The 19,895-nt window shown below is 48.6% G+C and overlaps 1 protein-coding gene across 5 annotated transcripts in view; it reads left to right on the plus strand.

Moving 5' to 3' along the window:
• CC2D2B (coiled-coil and C2 domain containing 2B) overlaps positions 1-19,895 on the plus strand; it is a 148,018-nt gene that overhangs the window by 62,189 nt on the left and 65,934 nt on the right. For 4 of the 5 annotated variants that reach the window (XR_012905635.1, XM_075935191.1, XM_075935190.1 and 1 more), the window contains 2 exons: positions 12,601-12,748; positions 13,075-13,213. Coding sequence is in view for 3 of the 5 variants with exons in the window: in XM_075935191.1 (XP_075791306.1) it covers positions 12,601-12,748; positions 13,075-13,213 (287 nt within the window). In the remaining 2 variants the exon portion in view is untranslated. Of the gene's footprint in view, positions 1-12,600; positions 12,749-13,074; positions 13,214-19,895 lie in introns of those variants that run through there. The other variant, XM_075935193.1, reaches the window with a different exon arrangement.

Here is a 19,895-nt window from a genome sequence, read left to right on the forward strand (position 1 = left end):
GGACGGTGAAGGAGACTTCCAGTTAGACCAGGGGTCAACAACCTTTTCAAACCAAAGAACCAAACCTCATCAAAATTCAGAAGAAGTGGTCAACCAAGGGTTGTATAAGAATGCCCATTTGCATAACTGAAAATATACAACTTAATATTATTGATAATTGATATAATGATTAATAATAGCATAAATGAAACATTATACTCACAGACTTTATTTAATGGGACTTCTGCTGCTGCATCTTTTCGTACATTTCTTTGAAGTTTACATCATAACTGGTCAAATTCTGCTTCATGCACACATTCAGGCTGTCTTCTGTCCATCTTATGGCAGAGGGCTGAGAATGCAGGAGAGTAGGAATCTGGATTGGGGAGAAGGGGGCTCAGGGCAGGGAATTTGGATATATGATGGACTCAGGGCACAAGGTTCGGGTATGGAGTGTAGCCTGAGAAGGAGTTTTTGGTAAAATTTGGATGGGTAAGTGTTGCCAATCTGATCAGGAAAAGATCTAGGTTCGTCCTCTATCCCAGGTTACAGTTCAGTGGAACCACAAGGTTCTCTCTCTTGAGGGCCAGCTGGGCTACGTCTACATTGACCCCTTTTCCGGAAGGGGCATGGTAATTTTTGAAATCGCAATAGGGAAATGCGCGGGGGATTTAAATATCCCCCACGGCATTTAAATAAAAATGTCCGCCGCTTTTTTCCGGCTTTTAGAAAAGCCGGAAAAGAGCGTCTACACTGGCCCCGATCCTCCGGAAAAAAAGCCCTTTGAAGTAGGAATAAGCCCTTTGAAGTAGGAATAAGATCCTCCGGAAAAGGGCTTTTTTTCCAGAGGATCGGGGCCAGTGTAGACGCTCTTTTCCGGCTTTTCTAAAAGCCGGAAAAAAGCGGCGGACATTTTTATTTAAATGCCGCGGGGGATATTTAAATCCCCCGCGCATTTCCCTATTGCGATTTCAAAAATTACCATGCCCCCTCCGGAAAAGGGGCCAATGTAGATGAGCCCCAGGTGACCGACAGCAACCACACTTTAACTCAGGAAATGAAATAGAAAATAACTTTATTGCGAATGGAACAATGTTTTGACCATGACAAAAACAGCGGCAAGAGAACAAATCACTTGAATTCCTTCCCAAGATGTCATTAACACAATCAGATTAAAACTTATCTAAGTATACAAAGAGTAATAATAAAAATACTTCCTAAACACAAGGATCCCAAGGTTGGATGGAGAAAGGTGGCTTCCATTCCCCTGGAAGACCTAGGAGCAAGTGGTAGTAAGATTTCTAAAAGCAAACTTAAGCAAAATTAAGGAAGAAAGCTGTTATAGAAAGAGATAGATATAAGTATTTAGTTTCTGACCTGACAAGATAACACTCAGGAGTGGACTGCTTCGATGGTGCTGGTACAGCAGCCCCGATCTCCCAAATCCCCAGGCCTAAATACTCCTTTTGGTGCCAAAATGTTCCGGATATACAACCCCTTTTCCATAATTGGGCCTACCACCCTAAGATTTCTGGGGGTACCATCTTTGATTGGAAGAAATTTTCTGAGCCCTTATGAATATATAATAAAGAATGACTGATGTTTTCTTGGATAATTTCCCGAAACCACTTAGAAAGTGCGGGAAGCTGTGTCAAATACCCTAACGTCTGACTGATTGCACAGGAAATTTGAAGTGGCCGTTATCATTATGTTAGCAGATTTCCTTTGCAAATTCCAGGCAGAATTCAAAAAATAAACTCTAGCACCAACCACAAACTCTTGTTTCACCCTTTTATGGAAAATTACAAAGAAAAACAAGTATTTTACTGATTATCTACTGCTATAAGCCATCTTCCAGAAAATGAATCCTGCAGGCCCCTTGCATCACCAGTGTATTTAAATCTAACAAAAGAAAAAAAAAACAAATTAAGTAATAAAGGGTATGTCTACACCACCACCCTGCAAAGACCCTGCACCCCCCCCCACTGCTCCTGCACCCTCCCCCTGGCCAGACACCCTATCCCCATCCTGCACCTGCACTCTCCCCCCCTGGCCAGACACCTGCCAGATACCTGCCAATCCTATTGCCAGCCTGCTCCTGAACCCATTCTTGCTCCTGAACCTTCCCTCCTGGCAACATACTGCACCTTCACTTGTTCATGCCCCTTCCCCATGGACAGACACCCTACTCCTAGCCTGATCTTTCACCCTTCCTCCCATCCAGACCTTGCACCCTCACCCCCTCCTGCATCCCACCTCCTGCTCAAATCCTGTACCCCCCATTCCTCTCACTGGCAGACCTGTTGGCACACTGAGCCCTCCCATTTTGTCTTAACCCCAGAGCCTGGGGGGGGGGGGGGGGGGGAAAGGAGGGGAGAGAGGCTCCATAAAATCCACTAACCCTGGAACTCCAGAAGAGTCAATCTGGCCTTTGAGAAGCCCTGAACCTCTGTCCTCCCTGTCCCTCCCTCTCCCCTGGTGGAGTTGGAGCAGGGTGATGGCCAGAATAGGGGAACCTGGGGCCTCTCTCTCCACTGGATTCTGGCCCAGGGAACTAGTGGTGGTGGAGATCCACTCACAACACACCAAACCTTTTAGACGATTCTGATGCCATTTCTCTGTATAGTCCCCTGGGTCCCTTCCTATCCAGTCCAATGACATCTGTGGTGTTCACAGTTCAATAGTTGCATTTGCTGTGACATTGCTCATCAGGATGTGTGGATCTGGTCCTGTTCTCAGCTGGCCCCCAAGTCTTGCAGTGGCAGTGGCCCACCATATTGCTCATGGTGTACCTCTTTCTCTTCTGGTGGTCAGCCCAGACTGACCCCTCTCAGGTCTTTCATAGTCTGGTTCCAGCTGGAGGATGGCCAGTGGAGCAGGAGAGGCCTGGCCTCTTTTGCTTACAAAGATGGGTTAAACCTGGGTGTGTTTACTCTTATCTGATTCAGCTATGTGTTCAGCTGCTATTCAAATTTCCAGTCATTCTTCATTTCCTCTCCCAGGATGTGGACTGTGTGCTTCATCCCAATTTAGGAGTTCTATGTCTCAGGATGGGGCTATAATCCTCCTGTTCTGCAGAAGTGCAAGAAATGCTACTGATTAGTAGGAAGAGATCAACCCAAATTACTTATCTGCAGAAATGGAAGAGATTCTTCCACTGGTATTTTCACTGCTATCTTGTGCCTGAATCTGTGTTGCTCTCAGTTATCCTGGATTACCCATTGTATCTAAAGAAACTGGAGCTATCAGTTAGCTTGATTAAGATCACCTTGGCTGTGAAATCAGCCTTTCATCCTCTAGGAAGTGGCTGCTCCATATTTGCTCACCCTTTGGCATCTAGGTTCATTAATTGTTTGGGGAATCTGCTACCAGATTAGGAACCCCTGAGAACTTGCAGCTTTAGCTGCTACTTAAATACCTCATGAGATCTCCATTTGAACCAATACCAACCTGCTCTCTGCTCCATTTATCTATTAGGATTCCTTGTCTAGTAACTATCACTTTGGCCTATAGGTTCAAAAGGATTGGGGCCTTGATGGCATATGTCCTTCATTATGATGTTCTTCAAAGACAAAGTTTCTTCATGCTACACCCTAAGATCTTATCTAAGTGTACATCTATACTAGCCCCCTAGTTCAAACTAGGGAGGCTAATGAGGGCGACCGAAATTGCAAATGAAGTGTGGGATTTAAATATCCAGCTCTTCATTAGCATGTTCCCGGCCGGTCACCATTTTAGAAATTGACTAGCCCGAAGTAACTGCCCGCGTCTACACGCGGCAGTGAAACAGGATTCCAAATTAAAGCCCTAATTCAAATTAGCTGTTATTCCTCCTGCAATGAGGTTTACCAGCTAATTCGATTTAGGGCTTTAATTCGGAATCCTGTTTCACTGTTGCATATAGACGTGGGCAATTACTTCAGGCTAGTCAATTTCTAAAATGGCGACCAGCCGAGAACATGCTAATGAAGCTCAGGATATTTAAATCCTGCGCTTCATTTGCAATTTCGGTCGCCCTCATTAGCCTCCCTAGATCGAACTAGGGGGCTAGTGTAGACATACCGTAAGCTCCTGCCAGCCTTTCATCTTAACCAGTCCATTCATTTACTAGTGTTTTTTTTCAAAACTTCATAAGGTCCTGTTGGAAACCTGTTCTCATACCTTATAGGTTAGAAAGACACTGGTTTTCTATCTTGATAGGAAGAAAATGAAACATTTTCAAAAGATATCTACACTATTCCTGATGTCTACCCCTTCCTGATGTACAAAATAAAGAACACGTGTGTTCAAAAATAGAAACTCTCTTTATTGAACAAAACTTGGGGAGACTGGGAAAAGGAGGTGGGAGAGGGGAAGAGAGAGGGTGGGAGAGGGGAGGGCAACTAAAATGATCAGGGGTTTGGAACAGGTCCCGTATGAAGAGATGCTAAAGAGACTGGGACTTTTCAGCTTAGAAAAGAGGAGACTGAGGGGGGATATGATAGAGGTCTATAAAAGCACGAGTGGTGTGGAGAGGGTGCATAAAGAAAAGTTCTTCATTAGTTCCCATAATAGAAGGACTAGAGGACACCAAATGAAATGAATGGGTAGCAGGCTTCAAACTAATAACAGAAAGTTCTTCTTCACAAAGCAAATAGTCAACCTGTGGAACTCCTTGCTGCAGGAGGCTGTGAAGGCTAGAACTTTAACAGAGTTTAAAGAGAAGTTAGATAAATTCATGGAGGCTGGGTCCATGGAGTGGTATTAGCCAGGGTATAGAAATGGTGTCCCTGGCCTCTGTTTTGGAAGGCTGGAGATGGATGGCACGAGACAAATGGCTTGGTCATTGTCTTCGGTACATCCCCTCCGGGGTAGCTGGTGTTGGCCGCTGTCAGCAGACAGGCTACTGGGCTAGATGGACCTTTGGTTTGACCCAGTACAACCGTTCTTAGGTTCTTATGTTCTAAGCTCAGGGCTCAGGGTCGGGGGTCTCACTGGACCACCTTGATTTTCATGCAAACCTGCTCCTGGGTGGCCAGGCTGGCAGCTCTCCCGCCCAAGCCGGCCACTTTCCTGTGCCTAGTGCGGAGGTCGTGGATGAGGTCCACGATCTCCGCACTAGACCAGGCGGGCGCCCACCACCTGCGTCCCCAGGCAGGCTCCTGGGAGCCGCCAGCCTGGTCCTGGGAAGAGGGGGAGGGATGGGTGGCAGCGGGTGGCTGGCTCGTGCCGTGCCAGGTGCTGGGTCTGCTGGCAGGCTTGCACCTGGCACGGGCACCATAGCCAGACCGTGCCCCTTTAAGGGCTCCGGGGCCAGGTGGGGGGCAGACGAGTTTTCCTGGTGGTGCCCAGAGTGGCCACCAGGGCAAGCTGGGGAGGGCTAGCCTCCCACTAGTTCGAATTAAGGGGCTACACAGCCCTTAATTCGAATGACTTAATTCGAACTAGGCGTTAGTCCTCGTAGAATGAGGTTTACCTAGTTCGAATTAAGCGCTCCGCTAGTTCGAATTAAGTTCGAACTAGCAGTTTGCCTGTGTAGTGCCTATCAAAGTTAATTCGAACTAATGTCTGTTAGTTCAAATTAACTTTGTAGTGTAGACATACCCTGAGATATGTAGAGCCACTTTAGTATGTACATTTTTTAAACATTATATCTTGATCCATCCCAAGATCCAATATGATATTTGGCAGTGTAGTTTTTTCTTCAGTTTGAGGACCAATTCTGAAAATCTCACCTCCCTCTGGAGATACTCCTTGAAAGTCACCTGAAGTAGAGCATCCATGGGAACACGTCTCAGAGAAGAAGAATAGATTACTCACTTTGTCCTGAATCTGCAGTTATTTGAGATGTGTATCCCTATGTATGCTGCATAACCTGCCCTCCTTTTCACACTGTTCTCTGTAGGGTGTTTGGATGCAGAAGGAATTGAGGGTGTTGCGGTCTTATTGTATATATGGTTGTATATATGGTTGTGACTATTTTCTTCCACTATTTGATCTGAGGAAGTAGGTCTGGCCCACGAAAGCTCATCATCTAATAAACCATCTTGTTCTTCTTCGAGTGGTCCCCGTGGGTGCTCCACTCCAGGTGTCGGGTCCCGTCCCGGCGCCGCTGGTCGGAAAACTTCTATAGCCGTAGCCGAGCCGGACCGCGCACGCGCGGACGCAGCGCGCGGCGTTCGCGCCTTTGCAACGGACCGGCTCCCCCTTGTCAGTTCCTCTCAGCCGCCCGTGATTGCTGGCGGAACGCCGTTTGTCTCCTCAGACAGGAGCCGTTACTACACAAAAAAAAAAAAAAAAAAAAAAAAAAGGAAACAAAAAGAAAGAGAAAGTTAGTTAGTTAATTGGTTAATAATAGTTAGTTAGGTAAAAAAAAAAAAAAAAAAGAAGACAAAAAGACAAAAACGAGACATTATGCCTGGGTCACCGGGATTTAAACGGTGCGCTCTCTGCAAGGAAGCCATGCCAGCATCTGACGGGCATGAAGCTTGTGTCAGATGCTTAGGAGAGGCGCATGTGCCACAAAAATGCACTCACTGCGCTAAATTGACTCCGCGGGCACGCAGAGATAGAGATATGCGCCTGAAACTGCTGTTGTGTGACAAAGCTTTACAGCCTCCGGAGCAGCAGGTCTCAAAGTCCTCTATAGGACAAAGGAAGAGATCAGATTCCCCTGAGGCGCTGGGATCAAAAAAGAAGAGAGTTTCTCCCACCCGCTCTCTCCCGCCTCCCTCGCTGTCCCGGGCTGGTCAGGAGCACAAGCCGGGTGTCTCCGGGGCGGCAACGCACTCAGGCAGGTCGCATAAGCCGCAAGCGGCAAGCCGCTCGTTATCGGCACCGGCTCCGCGTCCCGCCGAGAGCACGGTCGCTGCGGAACGCTCGGCACCGCCACAGGGGCTGGAGCCGCGACAGTCTGCCCAGCCGCATCGAGCGGCACCGCAAACGGCTATTGGGGGCCAGGACAAGCCGGCACCGTGCTCGGCACCGGATGCCGCATTGCCAGATGGCACCGGGGAGCGGAACGAACGGGGCCGGCAGATCGCCCCCCACCGTGCCGAGTCGGCACCGGCAGATCATGCTGCTATCGCAGCTGCACCGAGTGACCATCTGCCTGCGGTGCCGGGCAAGATGCTAATGCCTGCCGACAATGCTGGCGAAATTATTCCTCCCCCTACCAGCTGTTCCTTATCAGTGCAAGGGGGAGAGGCTTCCCCTGCCTCAGCAGTCCCGACAAAGGCTGCTAGAAAGTCAGCACGAAGGCATTCAATTTCACCTTCACCTCAGCCTTCAGTTTCTCCTTCTCAGTCAATGAGAGCTAGTCATCCTCCGTTGTCTCATAGCCCAACAATGCCTTCTCCTCGCTGTAGGTCAAGATCTTGTTACTCTGACCATCGGGAACGATATCATTGCTACCGTCGGGAATCATCATACAGATCCCGCTCACCTAGCTACTCCCCGCCTAGATCTTATCATAGGCGGTATGACAGCAGATATTCCTCGCGAAGGTCTTCCCCTGACCATTTTGAATATAGAAGTCACCGGTCAGTTTCGGGATATGGGAGACCTCATTCTCGCTCTCATCACTGCTGCTGCCATACTCCTCATGAGGCACGTCAATCATCTCCAATTCAACACTGGAAGAGGGCATCGCCTAAGCACCAGAATCCTTCGCCTTCAGTTCAGCTATCTGAGCCCGAGGAAGGCCAGATATCGGATACGGACGATCAATTACGATCTGTAACTCAAAAAGATATTTCGACATCTTCCCCAGACGATGCAGTGTTTGAAGGGGATCCATCTCCCCCGGACGACACTAAAGACTTTCAAGACCTTTTTAGGAGAGTAGCCCAGTCTCAAGAGGTTCAGATAGCAGACACTCCAGCGAAGCAGTTTAAACTCTGGAGAAATTTGCACCCCAAACAACAATCTAAGGTTGCTCTTCCTATGGACGAGGCGATCCTCCAATCAGCAGCAGAGATTTGGAATACCCCGGCTTCGACTCCACCAACTTCGAAACCGGCGGAAAAGCATTATTTTATAGCATCCAAAGACTCGGAATTTCTGTTTACTCACCCGCAACCAAACTCCTTGGTCGTCGACGCAGCTCTCCAAAGGGCTAAGAACCCACAATTGAAGAATGCGGGGGCTGATAAGGAGGCAAAGAAACTTGACATATTTGGCCGAAAGGTTTATACATCGGCCACCTTGCTTCTTCGCATAGCGAATTATACAGCTCTGTTGGCGAATCATAGCTTCGACAGTATAGCGAAACTTACAGACCTGTCCCAAAGATCATCGGAGGCGGACAGAGAGTTGTTACGATCGATCCTCAAGGAGGGCTATGCATGTTCCAAGGCCAATCTTCAGATAGCCATGGATATAGCAGATACAGCAGCTCGAGGAGTGGCAACAGCGGTGTCCATGAGGCGCTCTTCTTGGCTCGCCACGGCGGCAGTGCCCAAGGAGTTGCACTCCAAGGTAGAAGACCTCCCGTTTGACAAGGTGAGGTTGTTTGCAGAAAAGACAGATGAGGTGCTTCACACGGGAAAAGATTCAAGAACGACACTTCGGACGCTGGGGATGTACGCACCGCCATTCCGCCGCCGTCGTTATTTTCCATACCAAAGACGGTACGATTATCAGTCTCGGAGGCAAACAAATCGTCCGTTCGACCAATCGCGACCTAGACAGTGCCCTCAACGAAGGCGTCCACCACCACCCAGGGTGACGGGCACGCCCGCCTCAAAACAGCAAGTTTGACTCCCTTGTCGGGGGCAAGCGCATCATACCAATCGTCATTACACAGACAAAACCCATTTTTCACCACCGCTTACGACCTTACTATCATCAATGGGTCGCAATAACATCGGACAAGTGGGTTCTGGAAGTCATAAGCAGCGGCTTCACCATTCCTTTCACTTTCATCCCTCCCACCACCCCACCCTCCCCGTCCCTTTTCAGGGACCCATCTCACGAGGATCTCCTGCGACAGGAAGTCCATCACCTCCTGGACATCGGAGCGATAGAGAGGGTCCCCGATCAGTTCAGGGGAAGAGGGTTCTATTCCAGATACTTTCTAATGGAAAAGAAAACGGGGGGCTGGAGACCCATTCTCGATCTAAGACGTCTGAATCGTTATCTTCGCAGACAGCGCTTCAAAATGGTGACACTGACTTCCATAATCCCATCCCTCGATGTCAACGATTGGTTCGCTGCCCTCGATTTACAAGATGCGTATTTTCACATCACAATACATCCCGCGCACAGGCGTTTTCTGCGATTTGTGATAGGTCACGATCATTTTCAGTATCGGGTTCTACCATTCGGTCTGGCTTCAGCACCCAGAGCCTTCTCAAAAACCCTGGCCGTCGTGGCAGCTCATCTGCGTCGGTTACAGGTGATAATATATCCATACCTGGACGACTGTTTAATAAAAGGTGCCACGCAGCGAGAGGCATCGCAGATGGTGGCGACGGTAGAACAAACGTTCGAGTCACTCGGCCTCCTCCTCAACAGAAAAAAATCAACACTTATTCCGACGCAATTCATAAAGTTTATAGGGATAAACCTCGATTCACACACGGCAAGAGCTTACTTACCTCACGAAAGGTTTCAAGCGATCAAGGATCTCGTGACCATACTAACCAGCAACATCATGGTATCGGTACACAATTGCCTGCGTCTCCTGGGCCACATGGCAGCGGCCACTGCTGTAGTTCCTCATGCGCGCCTCCACCTGAGGGGTCTCCAACATTGGTTGTCCACAGTTTATGTCCCTGTGAGGCACGACATCCAAAAGGTAGTATGCCTACCTCCGCATGTCCAAAGATCCCTGCAGTGGTGGACGAAAAAGCAAAACCTTCTGCCAGGGGTTCCATTCCATCGACAACAACCATCGGTACAGATAACATCGGATGCCTCACTCATCGGCTGGGGGGCCCACATGGGCAGCGAACGAATTCAGGGCAAATGGTCTCCCAGCGAAAGGCGTCTGCACATAAATCTGTTGGAGCTTCGGGCAATCTTCTACGCATGCAAACATTTTCTTCCCCACATCAGAGGTCTGACAGTGAGGATACTGATGGACAATATAGCTGCAATGTATTATGTCAACAGACAAGGAGGAGCACGGTCACGATCCCTATGCGCCGAAGCAGTGCGATGTTGGAACTGGTGCATACAGAACAACGTAACCATAGCAGCGTCGTACTTACCTGGCACCGCCAATGTAATTGCAGACTCTCTCAGCAGACAATTCCCCACGGATCACGAGTGGGAGATAAGGACAGATGTACTTTCTGTGGTATTTCAGAAATGGGGGATTCCACAGGTAGACCTATTCGCAACATACAACAACAAGAAATGTCGCCTGTATTGCTCGAGAGCAGGGCTCGGCAAGGGCTCTCTCGGCGATGCGCTTCTGGTCACATGGAAGAAGACACTTCTGTATGCTTTTCCCCCCACAGTGCTTATCTCCAGGACAATGGAGAAAATCAGCTTAGAAGCGGCGACTGTCATTTTGCTAGCGCCAGCGTGGCCCAGGCAAGCCTGGTATCCATTCTTACACAGAATGTCAGTTCAACCACCTTACCCTCTTCCTCTTCACCAAGACCTCCTTACTCAGGAACGAGGCACGCTGTTACACCCCAGACTGCAGGCGTTGCATTTGACGGCGTGGCTCCTCAGTGGTTAAAAGGGGATGAAAATCTCTGTTCTGAGCAGGTCAAGACAATACTTCTACACAGTAGGAAAGACTCTACGAGGAACACGTACCTTGCGAAATGGCGGAGATTCGCTAACTGGTGCATTCAAAACAACATACACCCTCTCTCATCTCCTCTACAACACGTTTTGGACTACATCCTTCACTTACGGACTTCAGGGCTGGCACTATCGTCCCTAAGAGTGCACTTGGCAGCCATCAGTGCTTTTCACCAGCCAATAGAAGGTTCCTCGCTCTTCTCCCATGCAATTACAAAGAGGTTCCTCAAAGGGCTCCTAAATTTGCATCCACCACGAAGGGTGCCTTCCCCTTCTTGGAATCTGGATTTAGTATTGGACACCATTATGTACCCACCTTTTGAGCCCTTGACATCAGTTTCTCTGCATATGTTAACAATGAAAACAGTCTTCCTCCTTGCAATTACATCGGCAAGAAGGGTAGGTGAACTGGGGGCGTTGATGGCAAGCCCTCCTTTTACAGTTTTTTCCAAAGATACAGTGACGCTGCGATTACACCCAGATTTTATTCCCAAAGTCTGTTCTTCCTTCCATATTAACGAGCCTGTGGTCCTCCCGACTTTTTATCCCAAGCCTCATTCTTCAACTAGGGACGCTCTGTTTCACACGCTCGATGTCCGACGTGCGCTCTCTTTCTATATAGATAGAACACGTCAATGGAGACGCACTGACAGACTGTTGGTATCTTTGGCACCTAGATCAAAGGGCAAAGCGCTTTCCGCTCAACGCATTGCAAATCTCATCACTCTCTGTATTACGAAATGCCACTTGCTTAGGAATAAGCCTCTACCTGTTTTACCTCGGGCTCATTCTACGCGAGCGGTAGCGACTACCACTGCCTTTGCAAAGGGTATTCCCCTTGCGGATATCTGCCGGGCAGCTACCTGGGCCTCTAGCGCAACTTTCGCACGGCATTATGCCGTAACTAAGAGGTGGGCTTCAGATACCGCGGTAGCCTCTGCAGTCCTGTCCACAGTAGAAAATAACTGACCCGGAGCGCATTCTGGGTTACTGCTTTATACTCACCTGGAGTGGAGCACCCACGGGGACCACTCGAAGAAGAAGAAGAAGTTACTCACCCTGTGTAGTAACGATGGTTCTTCGAGATGTGTCCCCGTGGGTGCTCCACGCCCCACCCTCCTCCCCGCTCCGGGTCTTTCTGCTTTATCTTTCAGAGACCGAGCGGTGAGAGGAACTGACAAGGGGGAGCCGGTCCGTTGCAAAGGCGCGAACGCCGCGCGCTGCGTCCGCGCGTGCGCGGTCCGGCTCGGCTACGGCTATAGAAGTTTTCTGACCAGCGGCGCCGGGACGGGACCCGACACCTGGAGTGGAGCACCCACGGGGACACATCTCGAAGAACCATCGTTACTACACAGGGTGAGTAACTTCTTCTTAGTGTTTAAAGTGCTACATTGTCCTGCATTTTGCTTCGGTCTTATTGTGTGCAGCATGAGGAAGTATATACACATGGGCCAAACAAACATTGCTAACAGAAAATTTCTGATCAAGGACTCAAGAGCTGCATGTGCACCTGAATTCCCTCCCAATCAATCCCTCACTCCAGCAGATCACAAACTGCCTATTGATGCTGGTCAATTTTTTTTGCTAGATCTGCTAAGGAACTGCACTTGGTCTCAGAACATCTGGGGTGTGAGTGGCTCTCATCCTTTAGGTCCTTGGTCAAGAAAGCATCTTAATTTAGGAAAGCACTTACGTGCTTATGTCTAAAAGAAATCTTAAGATGAACAGGCCTTTACCAACAAATGGCAGGGTTGAAGGATGTATACTTGGGTTCATTTTTCTGAAGAGCTCAACTTTCAAAAGCTTGTGAAAACTTAATTAGATGAAACTTTAAATTTAATTGTACTGATTTATTTTCTTCCAACACCTTTTAATTTACAGATGTATGTTTTCTTCTGGATGAAACTGAAACTGAAGAGGTATGTCTTTTGACATCAGGAAAATTAATGTATTCCTTATCCTGGGCAGTCAGTGAGGGAGGAATTCCATTAGCTCCTTTATCTCAGAAAACAATCCCTGCTTGTTACAGGTAATAATAAATCTTATATATTCTAAAAGATTATCATAGGTTTTGCTAAATGGCAACTCATGCTTAATTCTGTGGGAAAAGTTATGCTACATTATAATTCTCTTTATGGCAAGGTATAACGCTAACTTATTGTAGGCGACAGTGAATCTATTTTCTGTAGATTTCTTGGGTGTTTCTGTCTTTATTTTGTTTGTGGTCAAAACATAGAATAAAACTGAAGCTGATTATGTCTGTGAGAACTGGAAATGTTTGCAAAACCATTGTGTATATTGCCTATAGGAAGAAATATATGACAAAATAAGTGAAAGTCTTATATTCCTTTTTAGTGTGCCAAGATACCTAAATGCAGAAATAGCTACTGGACTGCTGTGGTTCACTGACACACAGAAACTTATTGAATGGGCCAAAAAAGCCAAAATTGATCCTAATGACCCCGAGTATTCAGACTTGATGGAATTCATATTGGTAATGTTTAGTCAAGTTTAGTATTAGAAATTCGTAATAGTTTATAATTGCATCTAGAATAAACTATGTATTGAGTCTAACATGACTGGAGTTAAGGAATTTCTAGATATTTTTTACAAAAGTAATTTTCACAGGAGATCTTTGGTTCCAGTGTTATAATTAATATGGGACAGAACAGTGAGACCACTTCTGTTCAAGATTTCTGAAGTTGCCAAAAGAAGTGGGAGCAAAGCTGAGATAGATATATATTTCCTTGGTGCAACAAGATGAAATTGTTCCTACCTAATTATAAGTGACTCTATTTTATTTTAGATTCTTCATCAGTGGGATTGTTACCCTCTCTCCTTTTCTTCTTCTCATATCCTTTTTCCTTTCCCTAACCCTGGTCATTTCTTCTGAACTCTTTCTGGACATTCTTTCTTCTGGTGTCCCACCACACTGTAAATCTTACCCAATTATTTACATGGATTATAACAGACTTAAAACATCAGTTTATGGAAAATAAATGATTGTGAAGCCCAGAAGAACAAAAGAATAACACAATTTGCATTCATCTTATGTCATGAATTTTATTTTGTTTCTCTTTCAAGTCCTGTCATTTCAGTACATTATTTAGAGATAGGAAGCACAAAATCTGTGGGAAGGGATCAGGGTGAAGAAAATACATTGATAGGGATCTTCATGGAGTTTTCTCAACTTCATTCACTCTGTGTATCACAGATCCAGAAGGAAGTAAACTTTATGCATGGAAACAGGAGCTATCCTTCTAAGGACATAGTGATGTCAGTTACATGATCCTACAGCTGCTCCTTAGTAGCTGTAGAGAAGTTATGGTTGAATGTGGTGCAAAAGTAAAAGCTGCAAATTACTGAGGCTCTGTGGACTTATTCTAGAGTCTATGTAATGACTTCACTGTTGCAATTTGGGGAATTTTTCAAAAGTGAGAATAGGCTTAACTACTACAAAATATAGTTTTAAGGTTTTTAAAAGGCTAAGGCTTATCTCTCTTGATCCCTTTGTAGATACTGTGTAGATTGCTTCAATGGTGGTCATTTTAGATTCTGTTTCTGTATGTAACATTTTACAACATATACTTTAAACAAAGTAGCTAGGGTAAACAGAATAAAGGATATTTACCATAATGGACTACATACAAACAGAAAATGAGAATTGAACTTGGATTGAAAAAGAAAATCAACAAAAAATTAAGCATATTCAAGAATTAATCTGAACTGATATTGAGATATAAATAATCATGAACGAGCCTAATCCAAAACCCACTGAAGTCAATGGTAACATTTTCCAGCAACTTCACTGCGTTTAGGAATAGGCCCTATGTCCTTAATTATAATCTCAGATAACATTTCTTTTACCTGTGAAGTCAGTCTTGAGAATTTGGAGATGTTAGCCGTGGTGTACACTAAGGAGTTATTTTGAAATAACAAGAGTGCATCCACACTACCAAGCCTATTATTTCAAAATAACAGGCTGATTATTTTGAAATACTAACTCCTTCTTTCCATGAGGAATAATTCTTATTTCGAAATTGTTATTTTGAAATAACGTGTGTGTGGACACTCAGTTGCTGTTATCATATATATAGTTGCTTAATGTCTGTGACTCTGTAACACTGAAATGCTGGCTGTTCCCTCTTGGTGGCCCATGCTGCATGAGGAGTGTGGGGCCCAAACGGCCGCTTGCGCTGCTTGCTTCCCCGTGGTAGCCCGGCTGAGCAGCGCAGAACTCAACCGAGTGCCACGGTGGGAAGGGGGGCAAGGCGGTGACATGCGGCATGACAGCGGCTCCAGGCCCTGCCCCCTGGCCATGCATGTCACTGCCCTGCCCCCTTTTGCCTCCCACCATTGTGCTCGGCTGACTTCTGTGCCTCTCAGCTGGGTCGCCACATGGGAGCAAGTGGCGCAAGCGACCATTTGGGCTCCGTGCTCCCCATGCAGCATGGGAGTGTAGAGCCCAAATGGCCGTTTGGGCTCTGTGGTCCTCCAAGTGAGAGGCAGGAGGGGGAGGAGAAGAGAAAGAGAGAGACAGAGAGAGAGGCAGGAGGTGGAGGAGAGCTGAGAGAGAGAGGGGGGAGGCAGTAGGAAGAGGAGAGAGAGAGAGAGAGAGACGGAGTGAGAGACCGGAGGCTCAGGAGAGAAGACCGACGTGGAGGAGAGACATGAAAATCCCGTCTTATGATGGGCTAATTGGCTAGTTTCAAAATAATTGGCCTCCAGAGGCCTCTTACAGCTGCACTTGTAGCCGCTCTGGCCATACCTGACATCTCCACTGCTCCCCTTCTCCTGCAGTGCCTTTAAAAAAACAGGCTGCAGGAAAAGGGCTTGTGGCACGTGCAAACCTCTGCCAGCCCCATTCCACGCTGCAGCAGCACAGGGACCATGGCTGACCCCAGTGCTCCCTCTGAGCCCTTCATGGCTGCCAGCACTCCTCCAGCACCCTCACTGCCTCTAGCCAGGGACACAGAAGTGTACTGGCCTGGACTGGTGTGGAGATCCTGGATATCATTGAGGTCTGGGGTGAGGAGACCAATTTCCAGGACCTCTGCATTAGAAAGTGTCACAAGGATGTCTATGGCTGGATGGTCACCAGCATGGCCAAAAAAGGACACGCACGGACCCTTGACCAGGCCTGAACTCAGGCAGCTCTATAATAAGGCCAGGGAGCAGAGAGGATCACTGCACACAGGCTGCCTCTACAACCAGCACGATACCATCCAGTTGGGGGGTAGGTCAGCTCTCCCCCATCATCATTAAGTCCGACCAGGAAACACCCAGCGCCACATCCTCCACGAGGGCAGGGTTGTGAAGGAGGACAATGAGGAGAAGAAGAAGGAGGAGGAGCAGGCCAACCACTCGCACAGGCCTGCAAGCCAGGAGCTGATTTTCAGCTTGGAACTGGTCCCCCCTCCCAGGATGTCTCCCAGGCATCGGACAAACCTGGGAAAGGCACATCAGGTGAGTTCCATATCTTTTCCTATGCACGCGCAAGGGCAGATGGCAGGCTGTGAGGGGCTACATGCTCCTTATTCGGCTTGGGGCTCACATAGCAGCCTGTACACATGGGTGCACATGGAGTGCCAGTCTGGAGCACTCAGCCCCATGATGCTGTCACATAGGAACCCCTCGCTCCTTCTCACAAGGTTCCTGGAAAGGCCTGCCTTACTCCAGCCTGTGTGGTGGGATACCTTCCCATGACAAACCACGTTTAAGGAAGCTGGGGTCATGAAAACACACAGTAGTGCTGCACAAAGCATAGGCTCATGCCTGCACTCTTGGGGCAGCATGTGGTCCCAGTCAAGCGTGGCAAGGTGGAGGACACCAATCCCCTGCAGTGGAGCCTGCGGGGGGCAGGAAGAGGACAGGACCTCAGTAACACTCTCTCCAGCAAGTGGCCTCTGCTGCTCACACACATTTCCTTCAACACCCTTCCCCTGGCTTCCAGTGGGCAGGAATAGAAGTTCCCTCTCTGTGGGATGCCACGAGTGCTGGGCCCGGCATGTGCGGGACACAGAAGGAAGCCAAGCCACCGCATCCTCCTCTCCCACCTGCAGGCTCCTGGCCTGGCCGTCATCTTCCCATGCCTGGTTGTCCATGGGATGTGGATATAGTAATGCTCCCCTGGGATGTCCATGCCCCTGCAGGAAATTGCCCACTGTCTAGGCAACATATGGCCTTGCTTGAAGCATATTGCCATTGTCTGAACTGAGACCTTTGGCCTGAACTCAGAGATTAAGGCTAGGCTTCATGCACAGTTTCTCCTGGGATGATTGCCCTTGTAAATTTCCTTTACAGCTGGGTCAGCTGAGAGCGTGGTGCATCCACAACCTTCCCCACCATCCTCCTGACTCTGCAGGATCTGCCAGAGAAGGAGAACCCGTGAGGACCTGCTGTGGGAGCAGATGGCCTACCTCCAGTCCCTCTTTCAAGGGCTCAACAACAAGCATCAGGAACAGGCCACTGACCGGGAGGAGCACTAGGCTGACCGGTAGCTGTGGAAGTCTGCCTGGAAGCAATCGTTGAGCCAGCCTGTGCTGACCATGTGCTTCTCCCTCACCTCAGTGGTGGAGTGCGTGACCTCGTGCATGGAGTGGGCCACCAGTCATCTCCTTGCTCCCGTCCCTGTACCCCAGGATTCCCAAACAGAGTCGGTGGGACTTCCAGGACAGTCGAGGCCTTCCAGGACAGCAGGCTCCACTCCCATCCCCATCCCTGAACTCTCCTCCTTCCACCTTACCCCTCGTTTTCTCCACCCCATTACAGGTTCTTTCCCCAGTTCCTCCCCTATTTTATATCCCCCAAATTAACAGAGTTGTTTGTTTAAAAAAAGGCATTTTTATTTGCTCTGCAAGGGTGTGTCTAGACTACATGGCTCCATGTAAATTAATTTATTTGGCATAGTCAAAGAAGTGGGGATTTAAGTAATTCCCGCTTCATTAAAATAAACATGGACTCTGTGCTGTGCCGACGATCAGCTGATCTGACACAGCATGGCAGTCTAGATGCGGATCTGTCGGCTGAGGAAACCTTTGCCGACCGAACCCTTATGCCTCGTGAAATGAGATTTACAGGATCGGTGGGCAAAGGCTTCCTCAGCCAACAGATCTGTCTAGACTGCCACTCTGTGTCGGATCAGCTGATCGTCGGCACAGCGCAGTGGCCATGTATATTTTAATGAAGTGTGGATTATTTAAATCCCCGCTTCTTTGACCATGCCAAATAAACTAATTTACATTAATGGAGCCATGTAGTCTAGACACATCCCAAGGGAGAGAGGAAGGTGGGGGAAGGAGGGCAGGGGAAGGGAAAGGCTAGGGAGGAAAGGCACGCGGGACAATGCAGCAGCCCCGGAGGTGAATCTCATAGCTGGTCTTGGCTGAAACTCTCCCTCAAGGCTTCCTTAATGCACACAGACCACTGATGTGCTGTCCTGATAAACCTAGTGTCTGGCTACTCAGAACCCCTGGCCAGCCATTCAGCCTCTGCCCCCCACCCTGGCTGGAAAGTCTCCCTCTTATTCTCACAAAGGTTGTGGAGCACACAGCAGGCTGCCACCACAAAGGGGATATTTCACTGGCTGAGGTCCAGGTAGGTGAGGAGACTCCTGAACCTCCCCTTCAAGTGGCTGAACGCACACTCCACAACCATACAGTACCTGCTGAGCCTGGCATTGAAGTTTTCCTTGGTGGGGTCCAGGCTGCCCATGTAGAGCTTCATCAGCTAGACGAGCAAGGGGTAGGTTGCTTTGCCCAGAAAGCAAATGGGCATGTCCATGTCCCTGACCCTGATGTTGTGGTCGGGGAAAAAAGTACTGGTATGCATGTGGAACAGGTCTTCCCCAACCACTTGACTTTGATGTCAATGAACCAGCCCTTGTTGTCCACCATGGCCTGCAGCCCCATAGAAAAGCATCCCTTCCTGTTGATGTAGTCCAAGTCCCTTGTCGGGGGCCAGGATGGGGATGTGAATGCCATCTGTGCCCCTCCTCCACGAATGGGGAAGTCCATGGCAGCAAAGCCATCGCCAATGGTGTTGATATTGACCAGAGTGATGACCCTCCACAGCAGCCCATTGTTGATGGCATTGGCTACCTGCAGGAGCACAGCAATTTCCCCACACCAATGGAGTGGTAGCGATCTGGTGTAGCAAGCTTCCAGAAGGTGATGGCAATGCGTTTCTGCAGGGAGATGGTGGGTTACAGACAGATGTCCTGTTGCCTGAGGGCAGGGGTGAGCCATTTGCAGAGCTCCAGGAAGGTGGCCTTCTGCATGCAGAAGTTGTGGAGCAATTGCTGGTTCATCATTGCTGCAAGACAATGTGGTCCCACTAGTCAGAACTGGCCTTCCTCCACCAGAAGTGGCATTCCACAGTGTTCAGAGGGTTAAGAGGCATTTGGAGCAGCAGGAGCACCAGGACCTGGGTGAAGAGATTGTCTGGTTGGGGCTGGTTGACATCCTGCTGGAGCTGCATGCAGGCAGTCTGGACGAATTGCGCCATGAGGCTCAGCATGAGGCCCAAGAGCATGGCACTACTTTGCAGCAGCTCTGGCTCCATGATGTGAGTGCTGAGGCATCCACAAGGGCAACCAGAGCACACCATGTCAGTGTGGAGTCTCATGAGGGGGTAGGCATAGTAGGAGTGGTGTGTGAGACACAGCCGTAGAGAGGAGCTGCTGAAAGCATGTGTCTCAGCATGCCTGGTAAAGCAACCACAGGAAGTGTCTGCTCTTCTGGTGTCCTCCCCAGAGTACTTCCGGATACTCTAAATCCAAGGCAGGGTCCTATCAGTTTGAATGTGCTATTTCAAAATAATTCTGGGTATGTCTACACTACCACCCTAGTTCAAACTAGGGTGGTAATGTAGGCAACTGGAGTTGCAAATGAAGCCCGGGATTTGAATTTCCCGGGCTTCATTTGCATCTCGCCGGGCGCCGCCATTTTTAAATGTCCGCTAGTGCGGACTCCGTGCCACGCGGCTACACGCGGCACGGACTAGGTAGTTCGGACTAGGCTTCCTAGTCCGAACTACCGTTACTCCTTGTTTCGAACTACCTAGTCCGAACTACCTAGTCCGTGCCGCGTGTAGCCGCACGGCTTGGAATTCGCACTAGCGGACATTTAAAAATGGCGGCGCCCGGCGAGATGCAAATGAAGCCCGGGAAATTCAAA

The sequence above is a fragment of the Pelodiscus sinensis genome, chromosome 8 (assembly GCF_049634645.1).
Source record: "Pelodiscus sinensis isolate JC-2024 chromosome 8, ASM4963464v1, whole genome shotgun sequence".
Lineage (NCBI taxonomy): Eukaryota > Metazoa > Chordata > Testudines > Trionychidae > Pelodiscus > Pelodiscus sinensis.